Source organism: Sciurus vulgaris (genome assembly GCF_902686455.1).
Source record: "Sciurus vulgaris genome assembly, chromosome: 3".
Lineage (NCBI taxonomy): Eukaryota > Metazoa > Chordata > Mammalia > Rodentia > Sciuridae > Sciurus > Sciurus vulgaris.
Window position 1 is genome coordinate 8,107,855 of NC_136463.1, and position 23,412 is coordinate 8,131,266.

Below are 23,412 nucleotides of genomic sequence, written 5' to 3' on the forward strand. Positions count from 1 at the left end.
AACCCTCTTACAGATTTCCAAGCTGCCAATGTAGAAAGAACGAGGAAAGGGAGAAACTCGTTGGGGCGCCACAGAGGCAATCACTGTGGCGAGACCCACCCACGGAAGCTGAAGTCCGCGTGAGAAAGATAAAGAAGCAACGGGGTATTTGCCTGGTCTTGGAGCATTTTCCCCCAATTTTTACTATCTAAGGGAAACAGAACTGTGCAGCAGAAAAGCCCAGCAAACACTGCCTCCCCCGGTTGATCACTTTTGACATCAACAGGAATGGGACACACTGAGTCACCCATGTCCTCTGATTAGATGGGCCGGGAAGGGCAGGTCACTTCTGGGTGTCCTCATCCAACCTGCATGCTTCTCATCTAACTGTGAGAAAACCTCAGACCAAGCAGGTAACTGGCCAGTACTCGTCCGGGTCCTGGGAACAAGGAAGGACTAGAAACACGTCGCAGGAGAGAGCAAGGGAGATGCCACCACTAATGCAATGAAGGGCCCGAGCCCAGATCCCAAAGCAGCAAGAGGACATGGAGTGAGAATCGGTGGATCTGGAGGAGGCCTGGAGCCCGGTGGATCGTGTGCCTGTGCTGTCTTCCAGGGTGACTGGTGGCGTGTGGAGCATGTGCCCCTCACACCTGTTAGCAGAGCGTATGTGAGGGGAATCAGGAACTCCCGGCAGGATTTCTGTAACTTTTCTGTAAGTCTCAAGTTATTTCAGAATAAAGAATTAAAAAAAAAATCAGAGTACCCGGCACCTAGTAAGTACTTTCTAAATATTTCATGAATGACTGCATTGGTACCTTAAAGTATTTCAGAACTCTCAAAGCAAAGTAACCTATGTCACTCTGGGGAAAAAAGAGAATAAAGGCTTCCTCCCCACTTAATCATGATGCTTTATCCCACCCTAGGAACTGAACGTGGATAGAGTAAAACCATGTAACACACTGACCCTGTTGAATTTTTCTAATAATTCCCAGCGTCCTTTCTAGATATTTGACTGGATGTTTGCTGTGTTATTTGGGTATCACACTGGGCTGTCCTGTCCCCTTAATCTCCCTCAGTTGGGGAGCAGTTCCCCGTCTTTTCTCTTCTGCATTACACTGGCATTTTCGAGACCTCTGAGAACTGACTGTTTTCTATAGAGTGCAAGGGTTTGGTTTGGTTTTGTGCTTTTGTGGTGCTGGGGACTGAACCCAGGGGTGCTCTGCCACAGAGCTATACCCCTGGGCCTTTTATTTTTATTTTGAGACAGGACCTCGCTAAGTTGCCCAGTCTGGCCTTGAACTTGCAATCCTCCTACCTCGGCCTCCCGAGTTGCTGGGATTACAGATGTGCACCACCACCCCTGGCTGGGATGTGGTTTTCAGTAGGGGAAGGACCCTTACTGTAAGGATGTTTCCTAAGTCTCAGCTCTGAGTGCCAGGCTTCCTCCAGGGGCTGTCCAGGAGAGGACCAGGCCACTTTGGCACGGTTAAGATTTCTTGGCCATGTGATGGGCACTGTCCTGAACTTCCTCCCCCTCCTACTCCAAGGCCCAGTGACCCACTTGGGTCTCTAGTGAAGCCAACCAGGTCCCTTGCCCTCATACACCAGCACCAGGGTTTTCACTCTCAAGGGGGGGATGACATGTGCTCCAGAGATGATAACAAGTAATCGGATGGGGTTTGACACCTTGGGAAGGCCCTAGAGGTGTCCACTGGAGCCGGTTACGCCCCGCCTATGATAAATAGCCAGGGAATTCTTTTGCCAGTTACTAACTTGTTCAAGAGAGAAAAGGCCACCAGACCTGTGTTGGAAATCAGTGATTCATTAGAAAATACTGGGAACCTCTTTTAAAGAGGGTTTTACATCGCATTACTATTTATAGTGAACAGAGATGCTTTACAGTGTCTGCGCTGGGGCCCGCCCCTCAGTGGAAAATTGGTAATGGATGACTTCAGGGTATGAACCATCGCTGATAATTGCAGACTGCCCCCTCGTAAGCTGAGATGAGAGAAGGAGCTAACCTCACTCTGCACTGTTTCTTAGGAGCATGGTGGACACCACACAGGAAGCCCTGTGTGAGCTCTGGAACCAGCAGACCCGAGTTGGAAGGGCAGCAGGGCCCCTCATGGGCCAATGGGTTTGGGAGAGATACTTGGCCCTCTGTGAGCCTCGGTGTCTTTGTCTGTAACACGGGTGGGTAGCGTTTCCTGCAGAGGGCAATTAACTGCCAAAGGAAAAGGAGATGGAGCTCAGCGTGGACCTGGCCCAGGGCAGGGGCTCAGGAGACAGTGCTGGCACCCCACTCTGCCTGCTGGGAGCCAGGCGCCTGCAGTCTGCACCAGGCCTTTCTGGAAGAGGTGGCTCTGGTGAGGGCGTTTGCTCTGCCCATCATCTCAGTGTCTTGGGTAGCATGTGCAAAGCAGCAGGCGGCGAACCTCCTGGCTAATGACCTTTCCCACCCACCCCCTGGGCCTTGACTTCCTGCCTCAGACCCCGCATTCACCCTTGGCTGGCCATATTGGGTCATGTCCAGTGGCAAAGCCCCGAGTTCCCAGCTGGCTGGAGAGTCTGAAGCACAGCGTGGGAAAGGAAAGTCTTCTCTCTCTCGCTGTCTTTCCTTCCAGCTCCCTGCCAGATTTTCTTCGGGTCCTGCCCGTGCCCACAGCCTGCAGGCCTGGGCTGTGTGCTCTCCTTGATGCTGCTGTGACCGGCAGCAGGGCTCTAGGCTTGAAGGACTTCTGACCTTTAGGGAGGTGCTGTTGTCTGAGGGAGGGTCCAGCACTGGGCTTCCAGAACTTACCTGGGTCTTACTCCTGCTTCTCACCTGCAAAGAAAGATGATAACCAGACACCCTGACTCAAGGTCTGTGCTCACCCTCGGTCTCTCCTTGCAGGCATCCCTTGCTGTTCACAGCACAAGGACACAAAGGCTCCCTCTTGCCACTTGAGACTGACATGCGGCAGGGTGTTCTTGCTTCCAAACCCTTTGCATCCGGGGATGTGAAGGTGCTGATGGGAAGTGCCCCGCCTGTGTGCACATGCCCCTTCCCCTCCCTGTCCTGTTTACCCTCACTGCAGTGCCCTAGAGTCTCAGCTCATTTGCAAAGGCATAAGCATTCCTGTTTGTTTCTGGAGCCCAGGCTGGTTGTCAAACAAGACTACCTACTGCCAGGCAGCTTCCTGGCCCAGCCACATCCTCAGTGCATGCAAATAGCCAGAGACTTCTCACCAGCAGAGCTGAACGCTCCCCTTTCAGCTCAGTTTGCATGAGGCGTGCAGTTCAGCCACACTCCCTGAAGGGAGTGGAGGAGGAGCAGGTGGCACTGGCTTTGAACTCAGGCCGAGAGCCCCAAGGGTGAATGAAGGTAGAGTTTGGTCTAAACAAGGGTGTGCTGGGGGAGGTGGAATTTCTCTGTTTTGCACTGGCCAGGCTCCAGGCAGGGAGAGCAACATGACAGGGACTGTGGTGGAGAGCTATTGAGAGCATATGTTCTTCAGCGCGGCAGCTTTCAGCCCCCAAGATTGTGCCCAGAAGATTGTTTGGCGGGTGGAGAAGAAAGGAGCCTTTCAGCTTCTCCCATTTGGCGGACGCTGCAGTTCTGCTGAGCAGCCCTTCTGGAGTTTCCTCTTGGAACGATTGGTTGATGCTGTCCAGATGTGCACAAGGAGATGGTTTTGTGTTTTGGCTTCCAGATGTGCACACACAGGAAAATGGGCTTTGTGAAGGTGGAGGCCTTGTTCTGTAGCCCCTGGAATCTAGAGAACCCACAATGCCCTGGCTAGGTAGGAATCACAAAGCTTAGGATCTAGAAAGGTGCTACGGGTTGCAAAGTTTATCCTTTTATATATATATAAAACTGAAGGTGCTAAGAGCTGCTTCATCCCTGACAGCTGGCAACAAACGCCAGCCCTGCTAGAATTCTGGGGCCTGTATCTGTACACATATCTGTTTGATGGCTGCAAGCCACTGGCTTTGCATGAGGTGCTGAGGCACATCAGTGAACATTCGGGTTCCTAGCTTGTCTGCTGCCAGGGCAGGAGAGGGAGAAAGAATCAACAATGAATATTAAAGAATGAATATATTATATAGTAGGTCAGAAATGCTATGTGGAAGGAAGGAAAGATGGAGGAAGGGAAGAAGAAAAGAGAGAACAAGAGAAAGCAGATGGAGTGAGGGCAGATTTCATTGAGAAGGTGACTATATTAGTTGTCTATTGCTATATAACAAAATACTTTGAAACTTGGTGACATCGCCCAGCAAGCATTATCTTGTGTTTTCTGAAGGCTAGGAATTTGGTTTCGTTGAGTGGTCACAGCTCAGGGACTCTCATGAGGGCACAGTTAAGATGTCAGCCTGGGCTGCTGCCATCAGAAGGCTTGACTGGGGCTGCAGGAACCATATCCAAGATGGAGCATTTGCATGGCTGTTGGCGGGAGGACTTGGTCTTCCACATAGGCATTCCCAGGAGGCTGCTTGAGCTGGCTTGCCCCAGAGCTGGCGGTCAAGAGAGGGAGAGACAGAAGCTACAGTGCCTTTCAGATTATAACCTTGGAAAATCAGATGACCTGGCCTTGAAGAGGTGAATAAGTGACCAACTGATGGTGGGAAACAGTGTTCCAGTGAAATGCCCTAATGCAAGAGGAACCAAGTATTTTGGTAAACCAGATGGCTAGAGTAGGAGACCAGAGGGAAGAGCCATAGAAGAGGAGGCCAAAGAAGAATGGAGGGTGGGGACATGTGGATCATGCTAGGCCACGGTAGGCTAGAAGAGGATGTGGCCTCTGCCCCTGAATGAAGCAGCAACCACAGCAGCATTTTGAGCAGAGGAGCAACATAAATGGACTTCACAGATGTGTGGGGAATAATCTTTAGGGGTCAAGATTTGAGGCAAGGAGACCATTATGGCTCTATTGCCATAGTCTGGAAGGACACGGTGGAAGCTCCCGCCTGCTAGAACAATGGACCTGGGAGAAGGGGCTGGATTCTGGACAGGTTTGGAGGGTTGATTCTTCAGGTTCCTCTTCAGATTTCTGTGAGGTGTGACAGAGTACCCAAGCTGACACAAACGTCCATGGCTCTCTTCCCTGGACAGCCACTGGTTGCTTTTCCTCTCTGCCCTCTGCAGCATTCAGTGATGCAGTGAGGCTTGCAAAAGACTTGGGGCCCAGCCTGGCTCCCTCTACGCAGTGGCCCGTGCTGTGCTCTCAGGCTGATGGCCCACCCCTTGAGAGCCTTGGGTACTACGTCTGCAAGACGGAAATTGATCTCACAGCCCCGAAATGAAATAATAAACGTTGGTAGCGTTGCTTAAACCTACTTAAGGCGTCATAATGCTGGAAACGCTTTTAGTGGCTGGCAATGCTGTTTTTAATGCCGGAGGACTACCTTCCCCTAAAATGTTGATCCTGCAGATGGAGAGATGAAGCACTCGGTGAAGAAGAACCTGATGTGAAAGGAGATGTCTAGGGGGATGGACTGAAGGGTCCTGGGGACACTCCCCATCAGAGGGTCAAACTTATGGCCAAAGGCAGCTGTGCACATGCCACCTTTGCAGGTGAGACACAAGGCCCTCAGCTGATCCTCCCCGGGGGTCTTTGGACTGCCACCATGTGTGTGAAGTTCAAAAATAGATACTACTAAACTTCTGTTAGAAGTGGGGCTGATGCTGCCCCTCAGGAGAGGCTGCGGTGAGCAGGGAGCCCAGGCTGGAGGTCCTGGGGAGGTGGCAGTGTTCTACTTCTTGATCTGGACCTGGGTGTCCTGGGTTTGCCAGTTTCTGAGCATTCATCCAGCAAAACATGCATATTATGTGCACCTATGTTCAGCAGCAATCAGACATCTTTTTAGAAAGGTAATGGAAAGTTATTCTTCTTCCCGAAACAAGGCTCCCATCCAGAAACTGAAAGCCTGCCTTTAGGGGGTCAGTCATTTCTGCTCCATTTTCAAATACCTTGAATGAATAGCCCTGGGTGGTTCACATCAAAGAGGAGAATCTGGGGAGTTTCGTCGTGATAGGTCCAGATAGCATTTACCATTTTGTGTCCAGTTTCTTTCACTCAAAATCTTGTCTGCGAGACGCCGCCACCCTGCTGCGTGTAGGTGCAGATCTCCACTCCCTGCCCCGGACAGTGTTCCATTGTGTGATTGGAACACAATTCGTTTATTCATGCTGCTGTGGACGGGTGTTTGCACGGTCTGCAGGCGGGCACCACCGCTGATTGCACCACTGGGCTTAACGGCACTCCTGGTGCGTGATTTTTGGTGACTGCAGGGGCACCTAGCTCCAGGCGTGTGCCCCCACCCACCAAATAAGAAGAGGCGGCCTTTCTCCTGGCCGTGTACAGGATGGGTTTCGTTGCTGGGAGGCTTAGCAGGTAAGGGTCCTCAGGGCATGGCCCCGGGAATCAGAGATCCGAGGACACAGGGGAGCTTCTCTGGACTCCCACAAAGGGGGTGCGCACAGTGGTGGCCTGAATCACCTCTGGCTGCCACCTGCCTTGCGGCCTGATCATCTGGGGCTCTTCGCTGCCCACTTTGGGGAGGGCGGCAGACCTGAAGGAAAAGGATGGGTCCTCCTCATCTCATCTCCCCAGCCCGAGCCAATCAGGCTGCAGGAAGCAGGCGGGGAAGATCCCTTGCGTGCTAAACCAGCTCCACTCAGCAGGTAGGGCCCGCTGCCCTGCGGGGAGCACCCAGCCCCTGCCCACCTGCAGGCTCATCAAACACCTCGACAGGCTGCCTGAGTGGGAAGCCGGTGATGTCATCTCAGGCCTGAACAATTGGGCCTTTCAGGCCAGGACGGTAACAATCAAAACAGTGTGTAGGGCCTGCCGCACAAGGACACGCGCTCACTGCCCGGGGAGGGCCTGAAAGCTGGGTGAAGCGGGGCTTGTCAGGAATAGGCAGCTCTCCTTCCGTAGCCAGCAGGCCAGAGAACATAGCCTGGAGAGCCAGGGGGCAGGCGCCAGGACGCTCACCTGCCAACTCACAGAGAGATCTATGGCTCTTCACTACCTGCCCCCAGGGGCCACTCGCCTTCAATCCCAGAACTAAACCGCAGGCGAGCAACAATCCTTGGCCAGGGGTCACTCAGGCACAAGGATGCAAGTAAAAGGCGCCCTGAGGTTGGTGCCCCAGTGAGACTGGAGACTGACCAGCCCTGTCTTAGGAGCTGGGGAGAGAGGCCTGGTGGTTCAGAGCCTGGCTCCCGCCTCCAGCCTGAGAATCTGCCTTGCTGCCGCCCAGCTCTACAGAAGACTTGCCTCCACCCAGCCAGATCTTCCTCACGCGGGGCTCCTGGGATCAGAGGCTTCGGGTGTACTGGAGCCGCTTCTCTAGCTCAGACATTTGCTGAGGAAGCCAGCTCATCTGAACCGCTGCTCAGTCTGGGTCAGTGGAGTTCAAGCAAGGACGATGTCCTCCTGCCAGGGACCTTTGGCCATGTCTGGAGATAATTTTGGTTGTTATGACTGGGGCTAGTGGAGAGAGGTCAGAATTTCTGCTAACCATCCTACAATGCACAAACCAGGTCCCCACAACAAGGGACTAGTGCCTCTGAATGGCCACAGTGGTGATGTCGAGAGCCCCTGCTGTGATGAGCTGTTCCCATTCCATGACACCTGTGAGGTCTCTGGTCAGTCTCTCCCCCATCCAGCCTGCCCTTCCTGTGGTTCTAGAATGGGCCGGAACCTCTGCTCACGAGTTGAACAAGCATAAGGTGCTGTTTGCTGTCCTGCTGGGGATTCAAACCCTGGTACCAGTCTCTCCATGATGGTCTGATGGGTCTGTGCAAGACTGGAAGCTCCCATAGACAGCTCGGGTTTAGAGATTCCACTCTGTCACTTCCTATCTGGTAACCCTGGGGACTCATTACTTATTGTGCCTCGGTTTCCCCATCTGTGAAACGGGAATGATGACAATGGCAAATGCTTAGGAGTTGGTCAAGGGGACCATGCATGTTGCCACCTGTAAAATGCTTCCAAACACGCCTGAGACTTCGTAACCCTCAATAAATGGCAGTAAAGATGATGATCACTTTTAATTCTAGCCGGAGGGCCTCAGGCTCCCTCTGATGGGCGTGGTAATGAAAGGCTGGCACTGGTTTCTGCCACAGGTTGTGGGGTCTGCATCGCTCCTGGTGGCTCCTGGCACATGCCCCGTGCTGACTCACACAGGACGCTTCCCCCAGGCTCAAGTGACAGGTTTGAGTGGAGACAGACAGTGCACGGATTTCAAGCCCCCACGTCACCCAGTGACTGACTCAGCCCAGGATTCTGCCTCCCAAGGATGGGGCGGGGACCCTGGGTAGAATCCCATGCTTTGCCCTCGGAAGAGCTCTGGACTGGGGCAATCGTTGCTCAGGTTCTGCTGGGAGAGACTCAGAGAGCATTAGGGCAGACTCGGAGCGATGGGCTTTGGCTCAAGACATCCATGCTTTTGTTTATATGTTGGCCCTGACCTGGGTGGGTAGGGAAGCCGGGGCCGCCCTGTGGTCTCGGATCGTGGCTTCATCTGCATCCGCTCTCCTTCTTACTTTCTGGAGTAAATCTGTCCCCTTCCTTCAAAGTCCGTCTTGAAGGTACTTGCTGTATCTAGGAGGGCTCCCGTGGCCTTCTCAGCTGTGCTCAATGCCTCTGCCGTGGCTCCACCCCAGCAGGCGTTGGGGACACGGGGGCACGACAGCTCCCGTGGGGAGTTTTCTGCTTCGTTGGACTGTAAACTCAAAGGCGGGCCCTTCTTGGTGTCTTTTGTCCCGTGTGGTCTGAGCTCTTGCCATGCTCTTCTGGTCCTGGGGGCCTGGGGCTGGAGTCACTCCTGAGAAGAGGCCACAGCTGGCCACATTGCCATTTCAGGGCCTGATTTTGACCAGAGGCCCCACTGGAGAAGACTGTGAGGCAGTGTGGCCCCAGCCTGTGGGGCAGGAGGCCTGAGTGCCCAGCTCAGCACTGCCCCCTTCAGGAGTGGGCAATTTTACCAGTAGCCACCATGTGACAGGTACCCGAACTGGGCTCAGGACCAGCCCACAGTGATCGTTTCCCACCACACAAGACCCCTCCTGGTGGGGGTGGGGGTATGCCCATGTTGCAGATGCAGCCCAGGCTGGCCCTGGATCAGCCACTGTGTACCTGGGGCTCCCAACAGGTGTGTTCGACTCATGCGATGGGTCACATGGTCTCCAAAGGCATTGAAATGGCTGGGCCTCTGTATTATACCATCGCAATGAAGGCGTAGGGCAAGGTGACCTCCAAAGGCCCTGTGGCCCAAGTGACTTCTAACCGTATGTGGTAGACACGGAGCAGGAAGAGCATGCAAGAGGTAAGAAGTCAGCCCTGAGGGGAGGTGGGCTCAGGCCTCTGGTTGCCTCCCGGCCTCTAACAGGAGGCAGGGGCCATAGCCCACCAGGATTGACCTGCCTTCCTGTTGCCTGTGTCTTGGCATCAATGACCTCTGAAGATAAGGACAGGGTGGGGGAGGGCTTCCCTGCCTAGAGGCCTCTGCCTCTGTGCCTCTGCCAGGCTGAAACAGCAAGGAAGGAGAGTGGCAACCAGGGAGACCCTCCAGGCTGCTGGCTTCGGCCCTTGAGTTCAGACGGGAGAGGCCCAGCCAGTGAAAGGGCACCCTTCACCCTGCCTGGCCCTCCCTGGCACCCTTGTGGGCCCAGCCTCCTCCATCTGCAGGGAGTCAATATTTGTGAGTGAGCCGGCCCCCACCCCCTCAGTCTCCCACCCCGGGGGTTTCCAGCTGCCTCCTGGCCCTACGCAGCCTGAATCGCGCCTTTGTGTCCTGGCCCAGGCTAGAGCAAAGTACTGCCGTCCCTGCAGGCAGGTCACCTCTTCCACCCCTGCAGTGCTGGGCCAGCCTCTGGGTGTCACTCAGAGCAGGGCAGGAGACAGCCACCCTCAGGGACTGACCTCACACCCCTGAGTCTGGCAAGGGTCGCAAGGAAGCTGACGCTTTAGAGGACGGTGTGTGTGACCAAAGAGTCCAGAGGGTTGGAACTTGCAGGAGCCTATTGCAAATGTGGGGTAGGCCCTTCATTTTTAAACATCTCTGTTTCCAGGGTTCTGCGTTTTCCTTTGTGAGAGTTGAAATTCTCATCCCCAGTTTGCCTCTGCCACCTGTCCTTGGGTGCTTCCAGGGGTGACCAGCTCATCCCAGTTGGCCTGGGATGGTCCTGGCGTAGCATGGAAGTCCTGCGTCCGGCACACAGGAATGGTTGGGGACCCTGGCTTCCCTCTCGGAGGTCACCAGGGACTCGGAACCCTGACTCCTTAGCACGCTGCCAGGAGAGCTCTGGGTTAGACTGCCACTTCCACTCGCTCCTGCCGCGTCCCAGGTGTTGGCCACCTCCCTGCCAGTCACTGTGACACCTCTGCTCCTCCTTGGGGATTAAAAAGTAAATTGAAAATCAAAATACAATGGGAAATGGGCCTTAAACACGAACGCTGTTTCAGACCTCAGTGCCGGACTCAGAGCCAGCGGTTCTCTGGGGCCGTCCCTCCCTGGCAGATACCCATTCCCAAGGGAAAGGAAGGGAGAAGTTGGATGCCCAAGCCAAGCCTCACTCCTCTGGGAGACAGCGCTCTGGGACAGACCCTTGGCTCACCTTCCTGCAGAGGCCTCTTCAGGGCAGCTTGTGCCCCACAGAGCCTCCTGGCCCCCTGGCAGCCGGCTGCCTGGCCCAGGGACACCCTGCCCCATAAACCCACCCTCCTCACCTCCCCTCCTCCTTCCCTGAAGGCCCTTCCCAGCCCTTCTGGCAAAACCCCTTCCCTCGTTGCTTCCCGTCAGACCCTGGTGACAGGTCGTCCCGGAGCTTGGTGGTCACGGGCAGGGCAGCATCTGAGGGCAGCCTGTGGTTCTGCTGGAGAAGGGCCTTCCCTCCCATCAGCTCGTCAGAGTGCAGACCAGCAATGGCGTCTTTGTGCGCGGCCCTGGGTGGGTCTGTTCCCCCCTTACTTCTGGAATCATCCCAGCCTGTCCTGGAAAGGAAACCTCTCATTTGGGGTTTCCTTTCCCAGGCTGCAAGGAGGGGGGCCACCCAGCACCACTCACCCAGGAGTGCTGGCGTGGAGTGTCCCCGTAGGAGGAGAGCACAGAGAGGTGCGCAGTAGGGCTGCAGGAGGCCTGGGGCTTCCTCCAGGCTACCGGCTCCCTGAGAGGCCTTTCCGTCCCTTTCCACACCAGCCAGTCCAGGCCATGCCTTCCCGATTCAGGGCCCCCCTCGCCTGCCGGGCTAGTCGTCTTTCCCTCTGCGCCTCGATCGCCATCACACCCTGGCTCTGCTTGGAGCTGCCTGCTCTTGGTTTGCCGGGATCCACCGGTGGCTTCCCATCCAGTAGGGAGTGAGCACCTGTCTGCAGGCTGCCCACACAGTCTCGGGTGGTCTCTGGTGTCCACAACCTGCAGCCTGCGTGGGGGATCAGGGTCGCAGGGCAGGAGCTTCTGAGACCCAGGGGGGCTCAGCAGACATCCTCATCCTCAGCCCCTTGGACGACTGCGTAACAGAGGCTTCTCAGCGTCGTTGCACACTCTAAAATAAATCTGCGGGCTCAGGGTCCGAGGCCACGACTCGTCAGCATCTGCAGGATGGGGCCAAGATCCTGGCCTTGGCTAAAGCTCCTGGCGACCGCGGAGGGTGGCCAACTCTGAGAGCTGCGCACTGAATCACGTTTCAGAGCTGATCCGAGCGGTGGGGAGATGTGGAGGGTGTGGAGGGGCCAGACCTTTCCATGGGGTCACCCCTACCTAATCCCCGTGGACGTCCAACAGATGCACAGCGTACAGAACATGGGAACCTGGCTATGGGGGCTGGCAGGGGGCGGGGAGCTGAATTAACAAGGGCCACATAGGTAGGTAGGAGAGGCAGGTGAGCTGTGGTCCCAGCCCATGGCATGGGGCGCAGGAGCCCAGGAGTGCTCCAGAGAGACGCCAGGATGGCCCAGCCAGGCGGCGCCCTGCCGAGGGAAGCCTGGCAGGGTCCAGAGGGCGCGGCGCCTGGTTAGGCTGGAAGCCCTGTGCCAGAGCCGGGCAGGGCAAAGGTAAGGAGCCCTGCCAGGGACGGAAGAAAGGGGTTTCTGTGCTGCTTATCGGGATGGTGGCTCCCGGGCAGGATGTGGAGGAGGCTTCTACAGCCCGCCCCAGGGATGGCTGCAGTGAGTGCCGTGTCGCCACCAGGACTTTGGACAGGGCGCGCCACCTCTGACTCGCGGGTGACGTTAGCGGGCAACCCTGCGGTCATGCCGGGGGTGGGTCGGGTTGTCCCTGTGCACATGGGGGCAGAGGATGACAGTGTCTGCAAGGCAGCCAGAGAGTACCACCTCCACAGGACCTGGCCAGACCCCCCACTGGAAATAGACTTTGGACTCCGTGCTTTCAACAAGCCAATAAAGCTGCTGGTGTTTGCTCAGCCAGCTGGGGGGCAGCAAGGAGATGCTGAAGGGGGTCAGAGGGAAAGGGCCCCTCTGTGGGTGGCTGTCTGGGAAGACAGGATGGGGACCCGAAGTGTCGGCAGGAAATTACTTATAGGTTTTTGTTTTGTTTTGTTTTGATTTTTGGTACCAGGGATAAACCCATCAGTGATTAGCATCACTGAGCAACATCCCCAGCCCTTTTTCATATTTTACTTTGAGACAGGGTCTTGCTAAGTGGCTGAGGGCTTCACTAACTTGCTGAGGCTGGCCTCCACCCAGTGATCCTCCTGCCTCAGCCTCTGTAGTTGCTGGGATTACAGGCATGTACCACTGCACCCAGCTTGCCCATAGGTCTATTCCTTCCACAGAAATAAGTTTCAAATGTCCCCTGCTCCTGCAGTAGGAGCTCCGGATCTGCTTGACCATGAAACTGGTAGCAGGAGCCTCTAGAACAAGCTATAGATCTGCCCGCAGCTGGTTGGAACAGGCTCACCCTGGCCTTACATCTTTAACTGGCCTTGATAGCATGTCCCAGAACTGGACGCGTAGTCCTGGACCTAAAGCCCAATAGGCAAGAAGCGAGCTGTCGTCTGATCCTGAAGCCTGCTTCCTGGCCAAAGTGGGCGCTCATCCCCCACTGGCAGATTCACAGGGGAGGGAAGGGAGCCCAGGGCCTTTCCAGGGAGACAGGGAGCTCTCGACCCTTTTATCCTGCCCTGCAGACCAACTGAGGACTGATTGGTTGGGGGACCAGAAGAGTAGGAAGAGCAGACGGCCCAGCAGGACCTGCTGACATGGTCACGCGCACGTTTCAGGAGCGAGGAAAGAGCGGCACCTTTCCCCCCAGGTCCCCAGCCAGGTTTCTTTCTGATCCTGTTTGATTTCCCCTAATCCCTATCCTCTCCTGTTGAACCAGGACAGAGCAGGGCTGCCTGGAAGGGTGTGTAAGAGGCACTTTGAGAGAACCGTAAGACTGTCTCCAGATACCTAGGACAAAATCCCAAGGGTCACCCAGAGGTGGCCAGCGAGGGCTTCCTACCTTGAAGCACAGCTGAAGAGGGATGCCCAGGTTCCATGAGGTGCTCCTTAGCCTGTCCAGCGTGCCCATCTCTGTGTCTGGGCGAGCAGCCACTCTCCAGCCATCCACTGGGGCTCAGGAGGGACAGAGCCTCAAGGTGACCAGACCAAGGGTGCCAGCCCAGGAGGAGCAAGGGTCCACGTCTCCTGGGAGTTCCTGTGTCACCCAGACAGGAGCCCTTACCCGAAAGGCCTGCACGTTGCCCAGTGGTTCTTGCAAGAACCTTACAAGTGACGTCCCCCACTTCCTCTTTGCTGGTCAGAAGGCACACGGTGGCTCTGGCTGGTAACTGTGGAAGGCTGGTGTGACATTCTGCTGACTGCTTTTCATTTCTGGGGTCCCTGCAATGACCACTCCCATGACTCCACTAGGTATGCTCCCAAGGGAGAATTTCCACAGGGCCTCTGACCTGCGACTGACTTCTGCCTGCCTCCTAGGCTTTCCTTCGAATCTTGATGGACATCTCCATGGACCCAGGGTTTGGACATAGAGGTTTGATTGCCCCAGGCTTCACCTACCACATGCATGGCTCTGAGGACCTAAGGAGGAACAGAGTCTGCCCAGGGTCTGCTTAGGGTCAATGGCTCCATCTTGTCAGCTCTTTCTGCAGCCACTGGACTATTAGGGTAGGGATCAAAGTTTGTCTCATGGGCCTAATCCAGTCCCCTACCTGTATGTGCAAATAAAGTATTATTGAAACACAGTCACACTCTGTCATGTACGTATCGTGACTGCTTTCCCACAGCAGAGTTGAGTAGTTACAAAAGAGACTCAATGGCCAGTAAAATCTAAAACGTGTGCCGTCTAGACCTTTACAGAAATCCTCTGCTCCGTAGATAGGGGATGAAGCCAGAGCATGCTGAGCCCCTCTCGAAGTAAGAGAGCAGCTTTAGGTGACGTGGGCACTGGTACTCTCAAGGAGAGGGCAGCAGACACTGGCTGATTCAACAGGGCCCTTGGTGGACTTGCCCTGGGCAGGTGCTGGGGTGACTTCTTTTCTGTCCACCCCTCCTTTAGGAACAGCCTTGTCTGCAGTTTGGGTAGATGGACTCAATGACCCTGCTAATCCCAAGACATGATAAATTGTTCCCCTATTAAAGGACTAATTTCTCAGATGCCATCATTTTGATAAGCCGATAGGTGAATTTAAGGGGGACATTGTAAAGCTGTTTAGAAGGGACAGGTTGAGTAATTAAATGAACTACATGCCTGCTGACTAGTGACATATTCAAGATTCTGGTAGCGTTAGTCTTTTTCGAAGAGCTTCCTTGAACTGGCCTTGGGCTGCTTCTGGATAAAGCATCATGTACCCATCTCTGAGCTGAAGGGGATAGAAATCAAATGCCTTGTGCATCTCGTGTGTTCTAGATACTCCACAGGCATTACTGGGCTGTGGAGTGGGGTTGCACAGCGATCCCTAAAGGTGAGAGTTACGATCCTCAAGTTGTATGAGGTGTAGAAAGTGAGATGATCTGTGCAGAAGTGTCCAGCCACATGACAGAACTGGGGCCATCCTGACCCCAGTCAGTGTGGCCTCTGCTGTATCCTAAAGTAGAGCATCACCAGGGACCCAGGACAGGATGCTGCGGGGAGGATCCACGTTCCTCCTCCTTCAGGTGTGGTACCTGCCTATGTGTGGGCCTCACCTTCTCCTTCCACCAGTCACGGACCCTGCCTGGCTCCCTGGCACCAAAAGAGGGTTTGGGCCTTGACCAGGAGCCCCCACCTGTGTGTTTTCACAGTCCAGACAGAAGCTTCACGTGCCTTCTTGTTTTTTCAGGAATTTGGCCATTGGAATTGGAATCCAGAACTTTCCGGAGGGCCTGGCCGTCAGCCTCCCCTTGCGAGGGGCGGGCTTCTCCACCTGGAGAGCCTTCTGGTAAGTGCTCAGGGTTCCCGTCAGGGGCAGGGTCGCGCCTGAGGTGATGAACACACACACCATAGGAGCTGCCTGCTCCAAGAGCAGTCTCCTCTTGAAAGCCAGTCAGGGCTTCCTGTAAAACACCCACGGCCTGGTCAGCATGGCACCCCAAGGAGCAGCCTTGCCTCTCACCTTGACCTCTCCACGCACCAGCCGGAGTGGCTGCTCTCCCACTGTGACATTTCTCTGTGGTGAACACACCAGGCCCATCAGTGCTGGGTATGCCTGCTCCACCCGCCCCCTGCCTCTATGACACCCGTGTGGCCAGCGCCTGACCCCCGCAGCCATCCCGGTGGCTGCCCGTGCTGGTCAGCGTGAAGCCAGCAGCACGCCGCAGCATCTGGGTGACAGCTGTCATCGCTGCTGGCCTTCCAGTGCATTCCCTAGTGTACCTGCAACACCCACCGTCCCGGCCCGGGGGGACTCAGATGGTCCTCCCGAGTCACCTGACTCATCCACAGTGACTCTGAGACCAGGAGCCTGACGCGACAGGTTTCCTGCCCTCCACTCAGGGTTCCAAGCCTCAGACGCTTCTTTGTTAAAACGATCTGTACTCCAGAATGTGCGGTAAGCGCACTTTAAAGGAAGGTTAATAACAACAATTTAAGCACACCTCCCGTTTTATAGCACCTCGTGACTTACAAGTTCTTGCACATTCTTCAATCGTTCTATTTCCACCCTCTTTTACCTCTTTCTCCGTTGTTGGAGTCCATGGACTAGAGGACTTGGGCCAGGACAGGGCAAGGCGGCCTTAGAGATCTTTGTGTGTGAGAACCGTGGGGTAATTCCACACACTGGGGCCCTGGGAAGACGCTGGAGCCCCAGGTGGGAGCGTTCACGGGCAGCGGAGCCCCGGCGCCCGGAGCCACTGCAGCCCGGGCAGCTGAAGATCCACACTTTCCTCAAACGCAGGAAGGCCAGGAGTTGTACGAACCAAAGAGCTGCCTGTTCTGCTGGTCTGTGCCTCCAGGCCTGGGGAACAGAAAGCCTTGGCCCCTGAGAGGATCCCACACAACACAGGCCTGCTCCCAGGCCAGGGAGAAGCAGGGCGGGGTCAGGAGTTCAGAGTCCCCACGAGTTGTCCTCTCATTTGGGGAAGTTGGGTCTGGAAGACATTTCTGACCCCCCATTTTATAGATGGAGGGACTGAGGCTCATAGGCAGTGTTGTCTATCTGCCTTCCTTCCTTCCTTCCCTTCCTGCGGGTTGAACCCAGAACCCAAGGGCTCTCTACCACTGAGCTACACCCCCATCCCCAGCCCTTCCTAATTTCTTACCAAATGCCCCCCACAAGACAGGCACCCTGACTCCTGCCTGTTGGTGTGGGGCTCAGGTTCTGGCTCATCTCCTGCTCCCAAAATTCTAGACGCTCACATCCGCTGCTCTTTCAATCGGAACTCATTTCATTTCAAACAGCAGGGATCCACTCTTGCCTGCTCAAGTAAAGGGGGAGAGCCTCCTTCATCCAAGATGGGCTCTCAACAGCCACATGGCCCAGTGGGTCCCCTCTGCAGGAGAGTGGATGGCTGCCACCCCCCTAAAGAGGTACCCCCCTAAAGGGTAGCAGTTGTGACCTGAACCCCCAAGCAAGCCAGATACAACTGCCCATCACTCCTGATCCGCTTCCCGTCACTCAGTGTGGGTGTCAGAGATGAGCAGATACGTGATGTGATATGGCCACACGATGGAAGGTCATTCATCCATTTAAAGGACCGTGCTACAAGACTACACCTCAGGAACATCATGTCAAGTGAGGGACGACGGAAAGGAGCACATAACATGGGATTCCATTTATATGACGTGTTCAGAAGTGGTAACCCCGTAGAGGAAAACCAAAGAGGATTTGTGGTGGTCAGGGGCTGGGAGGAGCAAAACACCCACGGGGGCTGCTAATGTGCATGGGATTCTTTCTGGGGTGAATAAGAATGTTCTGGAATTAGGTGATGGTGATGTTTGCACAACCTGGTGAACACACTGAAAACCGCCAAATATATACGTTAGGTGGGCGTGTCATATGGCAGGTGAATTATACCTCAGGAATGCTGATATTTTCAAGGAAGTAGGAAATTAAAGGTCGAAAGGAAATCAGGAGGGGGTCCTGTGCTTCTTTCACAGGGGCCTGGGGAGGAGGCCGTGCTTACGAGGCCGCGAGCTGCTTTTGCACGGCCGTGCTCAGGTGTGAGGTTCATCCATTCTCAAGGGCTGGACCACAGTGTGGGCGTGCGGAGTGTCTGCTGGGCTCTCCCTGCAGCTGTCTGTCTCTGTTGCTCCTCAGGTACGGGCAGCTGAGTGGCATGGTGGAGCCACTGGCCGGGGTCTTCGGCGCCTTCGCGGTGGTGCTGGCCGAGCCCCTCCTGCCCTACGCTCTGGCCTTTGCTGCTGGTGCCATGGTCTACGTGGTCATGGACGACATCATCCCCGAAGCCCAGATCAGGTGGGGAGCTCACGGGGGACCTGGCCTCCACGGTGGCCCTTTCTCCATTCACCTCTCCCCTGCTTGTTTCCATGATCACCTGCCACTTCCCCTGGCCCAGGAAGACACAGATGATCATGTTTGCATATGGTCTCTGCCTCTCTGGATTTCTCTGGGGCTGTTAGTGAGAGTGATATACACAGCTTCTACCCAGCTATGGGCCAGCTGTCAGGGGGCAGCAGGGGGCATGGGGTCCTGCTTTGTGCCATCCTGGCTTTTGTAGCAGAATCATTTTGAAGCCAGTTCACAGGCCATATCAAATAAGATCTTTACAAAATAACTGCTACTCCTTATCATTCAAGCACAGACTAAAGAGGCCTGGGCAAGGAACTTCTCTATGCCTCCGTTCCCCATCCACCCCCAGGAAAATGGCGATAATAGTGATACAGACTCCATAAGGTTTTTGCTTGGGACTAAGAGTTAATCTGTTTGACTGACATAAGGTTGGGCCCAGGAAATGTGACCATCATTGACAGCAGAAGGCTTTGCTGGAATCAGGCACGCGGGAGAGGCTTCATTCCTAGACACAAAGGTGGCCAAGTTAGTCTTATGTTCTTCCTTTCCTTCCCTCCTAGTGGCAATGGGAAGCTGGCATCCTGGGCCTCCATCCTGGGATTTGTGGTGATGATGTCATTGGACGTGGGCCTGGGCTAGCTCTGAGTCACGAAGGACCCCGAGGAAAGGCATCATCAGACTTCGACAGGACCAAGAGCCTCTTTCTCCACATTAAACCATTGCTCCTTTCTCTCCTCTTCATCTCACTCTCTGGATCGGCTCTGATTGTAATAGAACTATCTTTACTTTGCTTTTGAGGGAGATATTGGTTTTCTTTGGAATCTCAAAGTGTCATGGAACCATAGAATCTTGTCTTGGCCACTGAATGGAATCCTTCCTCAGTGGGATTGTCAAGCACGTATGGATCAGGGAAATCTCTGCTTTCCTTCACCCAGTCTCCCTCGCTCGACTCAACCAACCTCAGCTCCTCAAGGTCACCCGCAGAAGCCAGTGCCCAGGAGAGGTCTCCTAAGAAGTTCGGCCTCCAGCCTTGGAGCGGATTAGCTAGCACCCCTCCTGCTCCTTGGCTGTGGGTCCCCTACACATCTGGAACACTTGAACGAGAGCATTGTGAACACAGCGATTCTGGTCCCCCAGGCTGAGCTGGCCCAGAGAGGAGGAGTCCCCCTCCCTCTACCTCCCAGAGAGCCCTGTGGGGGAGAGAGACTGACCGAGGGAGGAAGCCGGATAGTCTTCCTTTTTCTTTTCTATTGTTTTTTTTTTTTTTTTTTTTTTTAATTTAAGGCTAAAATTGGCGTTTTTGAAGTTAAGGGAATTTGGGAATGGGGACCACTGTGAGCCCCGTAAAGAGAAGAGAGTGGATTCCAGGAGCAGAGTGGTTTTCCACAGTTCCCAAACCTAGTAGGCATTCATTTGATAAGTCTATGAGCTTCAGTTTTCTTAGAGACGTGGGGATACCAGCAAGCTGCTAGAACCCCAACCCTTCCTCCACCCATGAAGGGAGCCACTTAAGTAGGGCATTTGGAACCTGCAGCAGGTCCTTCCCCACAGTATTTGGTAAGGAACAACCCAGCTGAGAACCCTAGAGCCACAGCTAGCTTGGTCTGAGTCTGGCTTAGGATGGGAAAGGAAGAGGGTCAGGAAGAGAACAGTGTCGCCAAGTTATCATTCGGAAATAACCACGAAGGATGGCAGGACCTCCATCCAGAAGGCGCGCAGCCCAGGAGCCGGGTATTCAGGCGCTGTTCTCTCAGCGCCTGGTCTCTGAGTTTACATGTTCTGTTGTTTCCAAAGGCAGATGTCCTGCTCCGTGAACGCTCCAAGACCCCAAAGGCGACCCTTCGGCTGGGTCTGTGTGTGTTCTTCCAAAGCACTGATGATCAAAACTGAAGGCACACTCAGAGGTTTGACCGGTTGGGATGAGTTGGTTTGGTGGTTGGTGTATGCGTGTTTTATTTCTATGTCTCTGGATATAGTTCTGCATAATTCAGATTTTTCTTTCTGCCAGATAAGACCTCGTAACTGTGATCACTATCAATAAAGGGAATGTTGTTGTGGACGACCTGTGTCGTGTTCTGTCCTTCAGAGCTGCTGCTTCTTGGGAATGCACCATGGGGTTGGAACTACCCAACCCCAGTGGAAGCAAAGGGAAGCTCAGATGAGGAGTCCAGTCAGATGACTGGCCGTAAACAACAGAGTCCAACTCCAGCTTCCTTAAAAAGGAAAGGAAATCCACGGACACGGTTAAGGAACTCCAAGGATTTACAGGAGAATCAGGAATGGAAATGAGTTGGATCCAAGAAAGCCCATGGTCTGGGACTGTGGCCCAGTCATGCCTGGAGAACAGCTGGGCTTAGGTGCCAGGACCGCATTGCTAGTCCTTAGACACTCGACACCACTTTAGAAATTGCCACCCCAGCACGTGAGAGTGAACTCACACTGCCCGCAGATCTGTCCTGGCTCCGTATTCGAGGTGCTGGACAGAAACTTCTAATGGCCACAGCTGTGCCCATGAACTAGCTGGTCTTGCCCCTTACCAAGACTCACATAATATTGAATTTTCCAAATTTTGGAGCAAGTTCAAATGGTGAACAGCCAAAAGAAGAAACCCGGCTGAGGGCAGGGTGTGGCTCAGTGGTGCAGTGCTTCCCAAGCCTGCGCCAGGCCCTGGGCTCGATCCTTGGCGCTGCCACAACAAGGCGGAGAGCCAGGATCATCGGAGTGTCACCCTCCTGTTTGCCCTTGGTCGTGTATCTATACAGACCCTGGTTCTCCTATTTTCACTTTTTAAAACAGCTTTTGACTTAGAAAATGCAGCTCTTCCTCATACAATCAGAACTATTCTTCTGCTAAAGGGCACTGCTACAGAGCTCTGTCAATTCCTGTACCACAGTCTCCCAGTGACGGTCCCTCCTCCCCTGATTGACAGTCCCATCTCAGTTTTCTATAGTCTTTGGTCTGAGGTGTGAAGTTAGCAGTGACCACACGCCCTGCCTGCAATAGAATAGATAGACGATGAATTAGAATATTTAAATATGCACTTGACACAGTCCACAGCTCTCCTCTTGTCCCCTGGAGGAAAGACCCGGATGCTCCCCACTTCCAGCCTCCAGTTCAGGTTCACGCTGTATTCAGCCATCACCTCAGAGCAGGGGTCATGCGTGCAGGGCCTCGACCCTTCCCACTCCCGGAGGGCATGGAGACCAATGTGCCCCACGGCGTACCCTGTCCCTTCTTCCCCAGGGTCAGTCTCTGTGCTCAGCAACAGGACCCACTCTGGAGGCCTGTGTACCTAATGACCTGGGAAGCTCCAGATGCCCAGCTGATCTGTCTGGACTATTGTTGGATTGATTGACTTCTTTTTTCTTTTTTTTTGGCTCAACAGCTACCCCTGCCCCTATTTTCACTGTTTTATGGAAATGTCCACCACGATGGGGCCGGCCCCGTGCATACCGCACACCTCCCCTCTCCAGAGGCCAGCTACCTGCATGGTGAAGGCTTCCTTTCTTGGGCACCAAAATCCCTGAAGGGTGGAACATGAAGTCAAAGAGCAGGAGTGTCGGGAAGTGCAATGGAAAGGACACCGTCCCCACCCCTCTTCCTCCAGACTGGCTTAGCGTGGCTGTGGGAGAACCTGTCACCACATGCTGACCGCTGGTCAGGACGAACCCCCGTGTGAGGACGGCTCACCCTCGTCAGGCGACATCTCTGAGTCCCGAGACTGAATCTCTGGTGAAGTCGTGTCGCGGTTAGCACGGGTGACAGGGTGACAGTGTCGGGGTCGCGGGTATCGCTCATGGCCATCCCTCTCTCACTGTACCATGAATTCCTTGGTCCGCTGTGATACTCTATCACCGTGACGCTGTGACAGGCACTGAACGGAATTCCAAAACCTGAGATACGTGTCCGTTCCTGTGGGGAGAGGTCGCTGTCCTTTCCACAGAAGTCCAAAGTCATCTGTCTGTGACCAAGTAGTCCACAGCATGCCAGGACCGCCGTCAGTATCGGGCGTGGTCACTGACCCTGTGCAGTCTGGGCCAGGGCTGCACTGATGAGGGAAGGTCCCTGAACCTGCCACACTCCCGTCCTTGCCAGCGTGTGACCATTTCTTCACGGATCAGTTGAGGAAGCAATAAAATGCCCGAGGAAGGACACGTCACGACAGTGTAGACAGCCTTGTCCCCAGTGAGGAATTTGGAGGAGGTCCTTTTATTTATAATTTTTAGATTTGACCCATTCTAGCAGGGGGGCCATATATGTCTCCCCAAACCTCCATCTTGCTTTGTTCAAGGTTTTTTTTTTTTTTTTTGGTGCCAGGAATTGAACCCAGAGGCTCTTAACACTACTGAGCTACATCCTCAGCCCTTTTTTATATTTTTATTTTTTATTTTGAGGCAGGGCCTCACTGAGTTACCTGGGGCCGAGCTGAGTTGCTGAGGCTGGCTTTGAACTCAAGACCCTCAGCGTCCTGATCCCTGGAACTATAGGCACGCACCACCGCACCTGGCCTCTTTCAAGTTCTTGACCATTTGACTAAATCATTGTCGCTGCTAAATTGACAAGCCTTCCTTCATCAAACGTCCTTCCTTCCTCACAAAGTGGACGTAGAGGCAGGTGCTTGGGCGTCTCCCCAAGGAAAGGTCTCCCCTTCCTCTGCCGCTCTCGGTGGAGCTAGAGCAACACAGGGGTCCATTCAGAATGGCTTTCCTTTCTCAGTCACCGGTTCTCGGGAGACCCTCCTTGGGACACAGTGACATTTTTTAAGGACCCAGGAGCAGGGACAAGGGCAGCGGGCCACCTGCACATGCCATTTACTGTGTCTTCAGGACCCGGTCAGGACCAGTCCCACATCAGCCACTTCTAATCGGTGGTGGGATTTTAGGAGTGTTAGATGTCTAGGTACATGACGGCCAGCTTGGATCACAGATGGGACTCGGTATGTCGGCAACAGTCACCTGGAGTTCGAGGTCAGTCTCCAAGTCTCAGAAGTCACTCCCAGCTTCTCACGCTAGCTCAGTAAATCCAGACTCTCTGTGACAAGTGTCTGTAATAGTAACTTCAGGACGAGTTAAAATGATGTTCTTCCATCCATTAGCAAACAAACATCCTAAAAATCCATTCCAACATGCTTTCCCCAAATTGATACATTAAAATTAGAAAAATCTTGAGATGATGTTGGTTTCTGCTCCTTCTCCTCCCTGGCTTGGGTTTGCCACTGCCCCCTGCTGAGGTTTGGGTGAGGTGTGAGTGTGTCCCCCAGGGTTCACTGGCTGGATCTCAGTCCTCAGGGTAGTAGAGAGTTGACGTGGTGGGACCTTTAAGAGATGGGGCCTAGTGAGAGGTCAGTAGATCACAGGGCATCACTCTCCAAAGGGATGGGGGTAGCTCCTGTGGGACCCTGGTTAGTTCTTGAGGGATAAAAGATGAGCCTGGTCAGCCCCTGATCTCACTTCCTATGCCATCATGTAATCGCTCTCTCTTGTGAATATTCCCACCATGATGCCATCTGCCATGAGGCCTTCACCAGAAGC

The 23,412-nt window shown here is 54.4% G+C and overlaps 1 protein-coding gene across 5 annotated transcripts in view; it reads left to right on the forward strand.

Annotated features, from left to right (window-relative positions):
* SLC39A11 (solute carrier family 39 member 11) overlaps positions 1-19,089 on the forward strand; it is a 398,609-nt gene extending 379,520 nt beyond the window's left edge. For 4 of the 5 annotated variants that reach the window (XM_079132335.1, XM_079132337.1, XM_079132338.1 and 1 more), the window contains 3 exons: positions 15,254-15,352; positions 17,669-17,827; positions 18,442-19,086. In XM_079132335.1, the coding sequence (XP_078988461.1) occupies positions 15,254-15,352; positions 17,669-17,827; positions 18,442-18,520 (337 nt within the window). In that variant the 3' untranslated portion in view covers positions 18,521-19,086. Of the gene's footprint in view, positions 1-15,253; positions 15,353-17,668; positions 17,828-18,441 lie in introns of all 5 variants that reach the window. The other variant, XM_079132336.1, reaches the window with a different exon arrangement.
* The last annotated feature ends 4,323 nt before the right edge of the window (positions 19,090-23,412 follow it).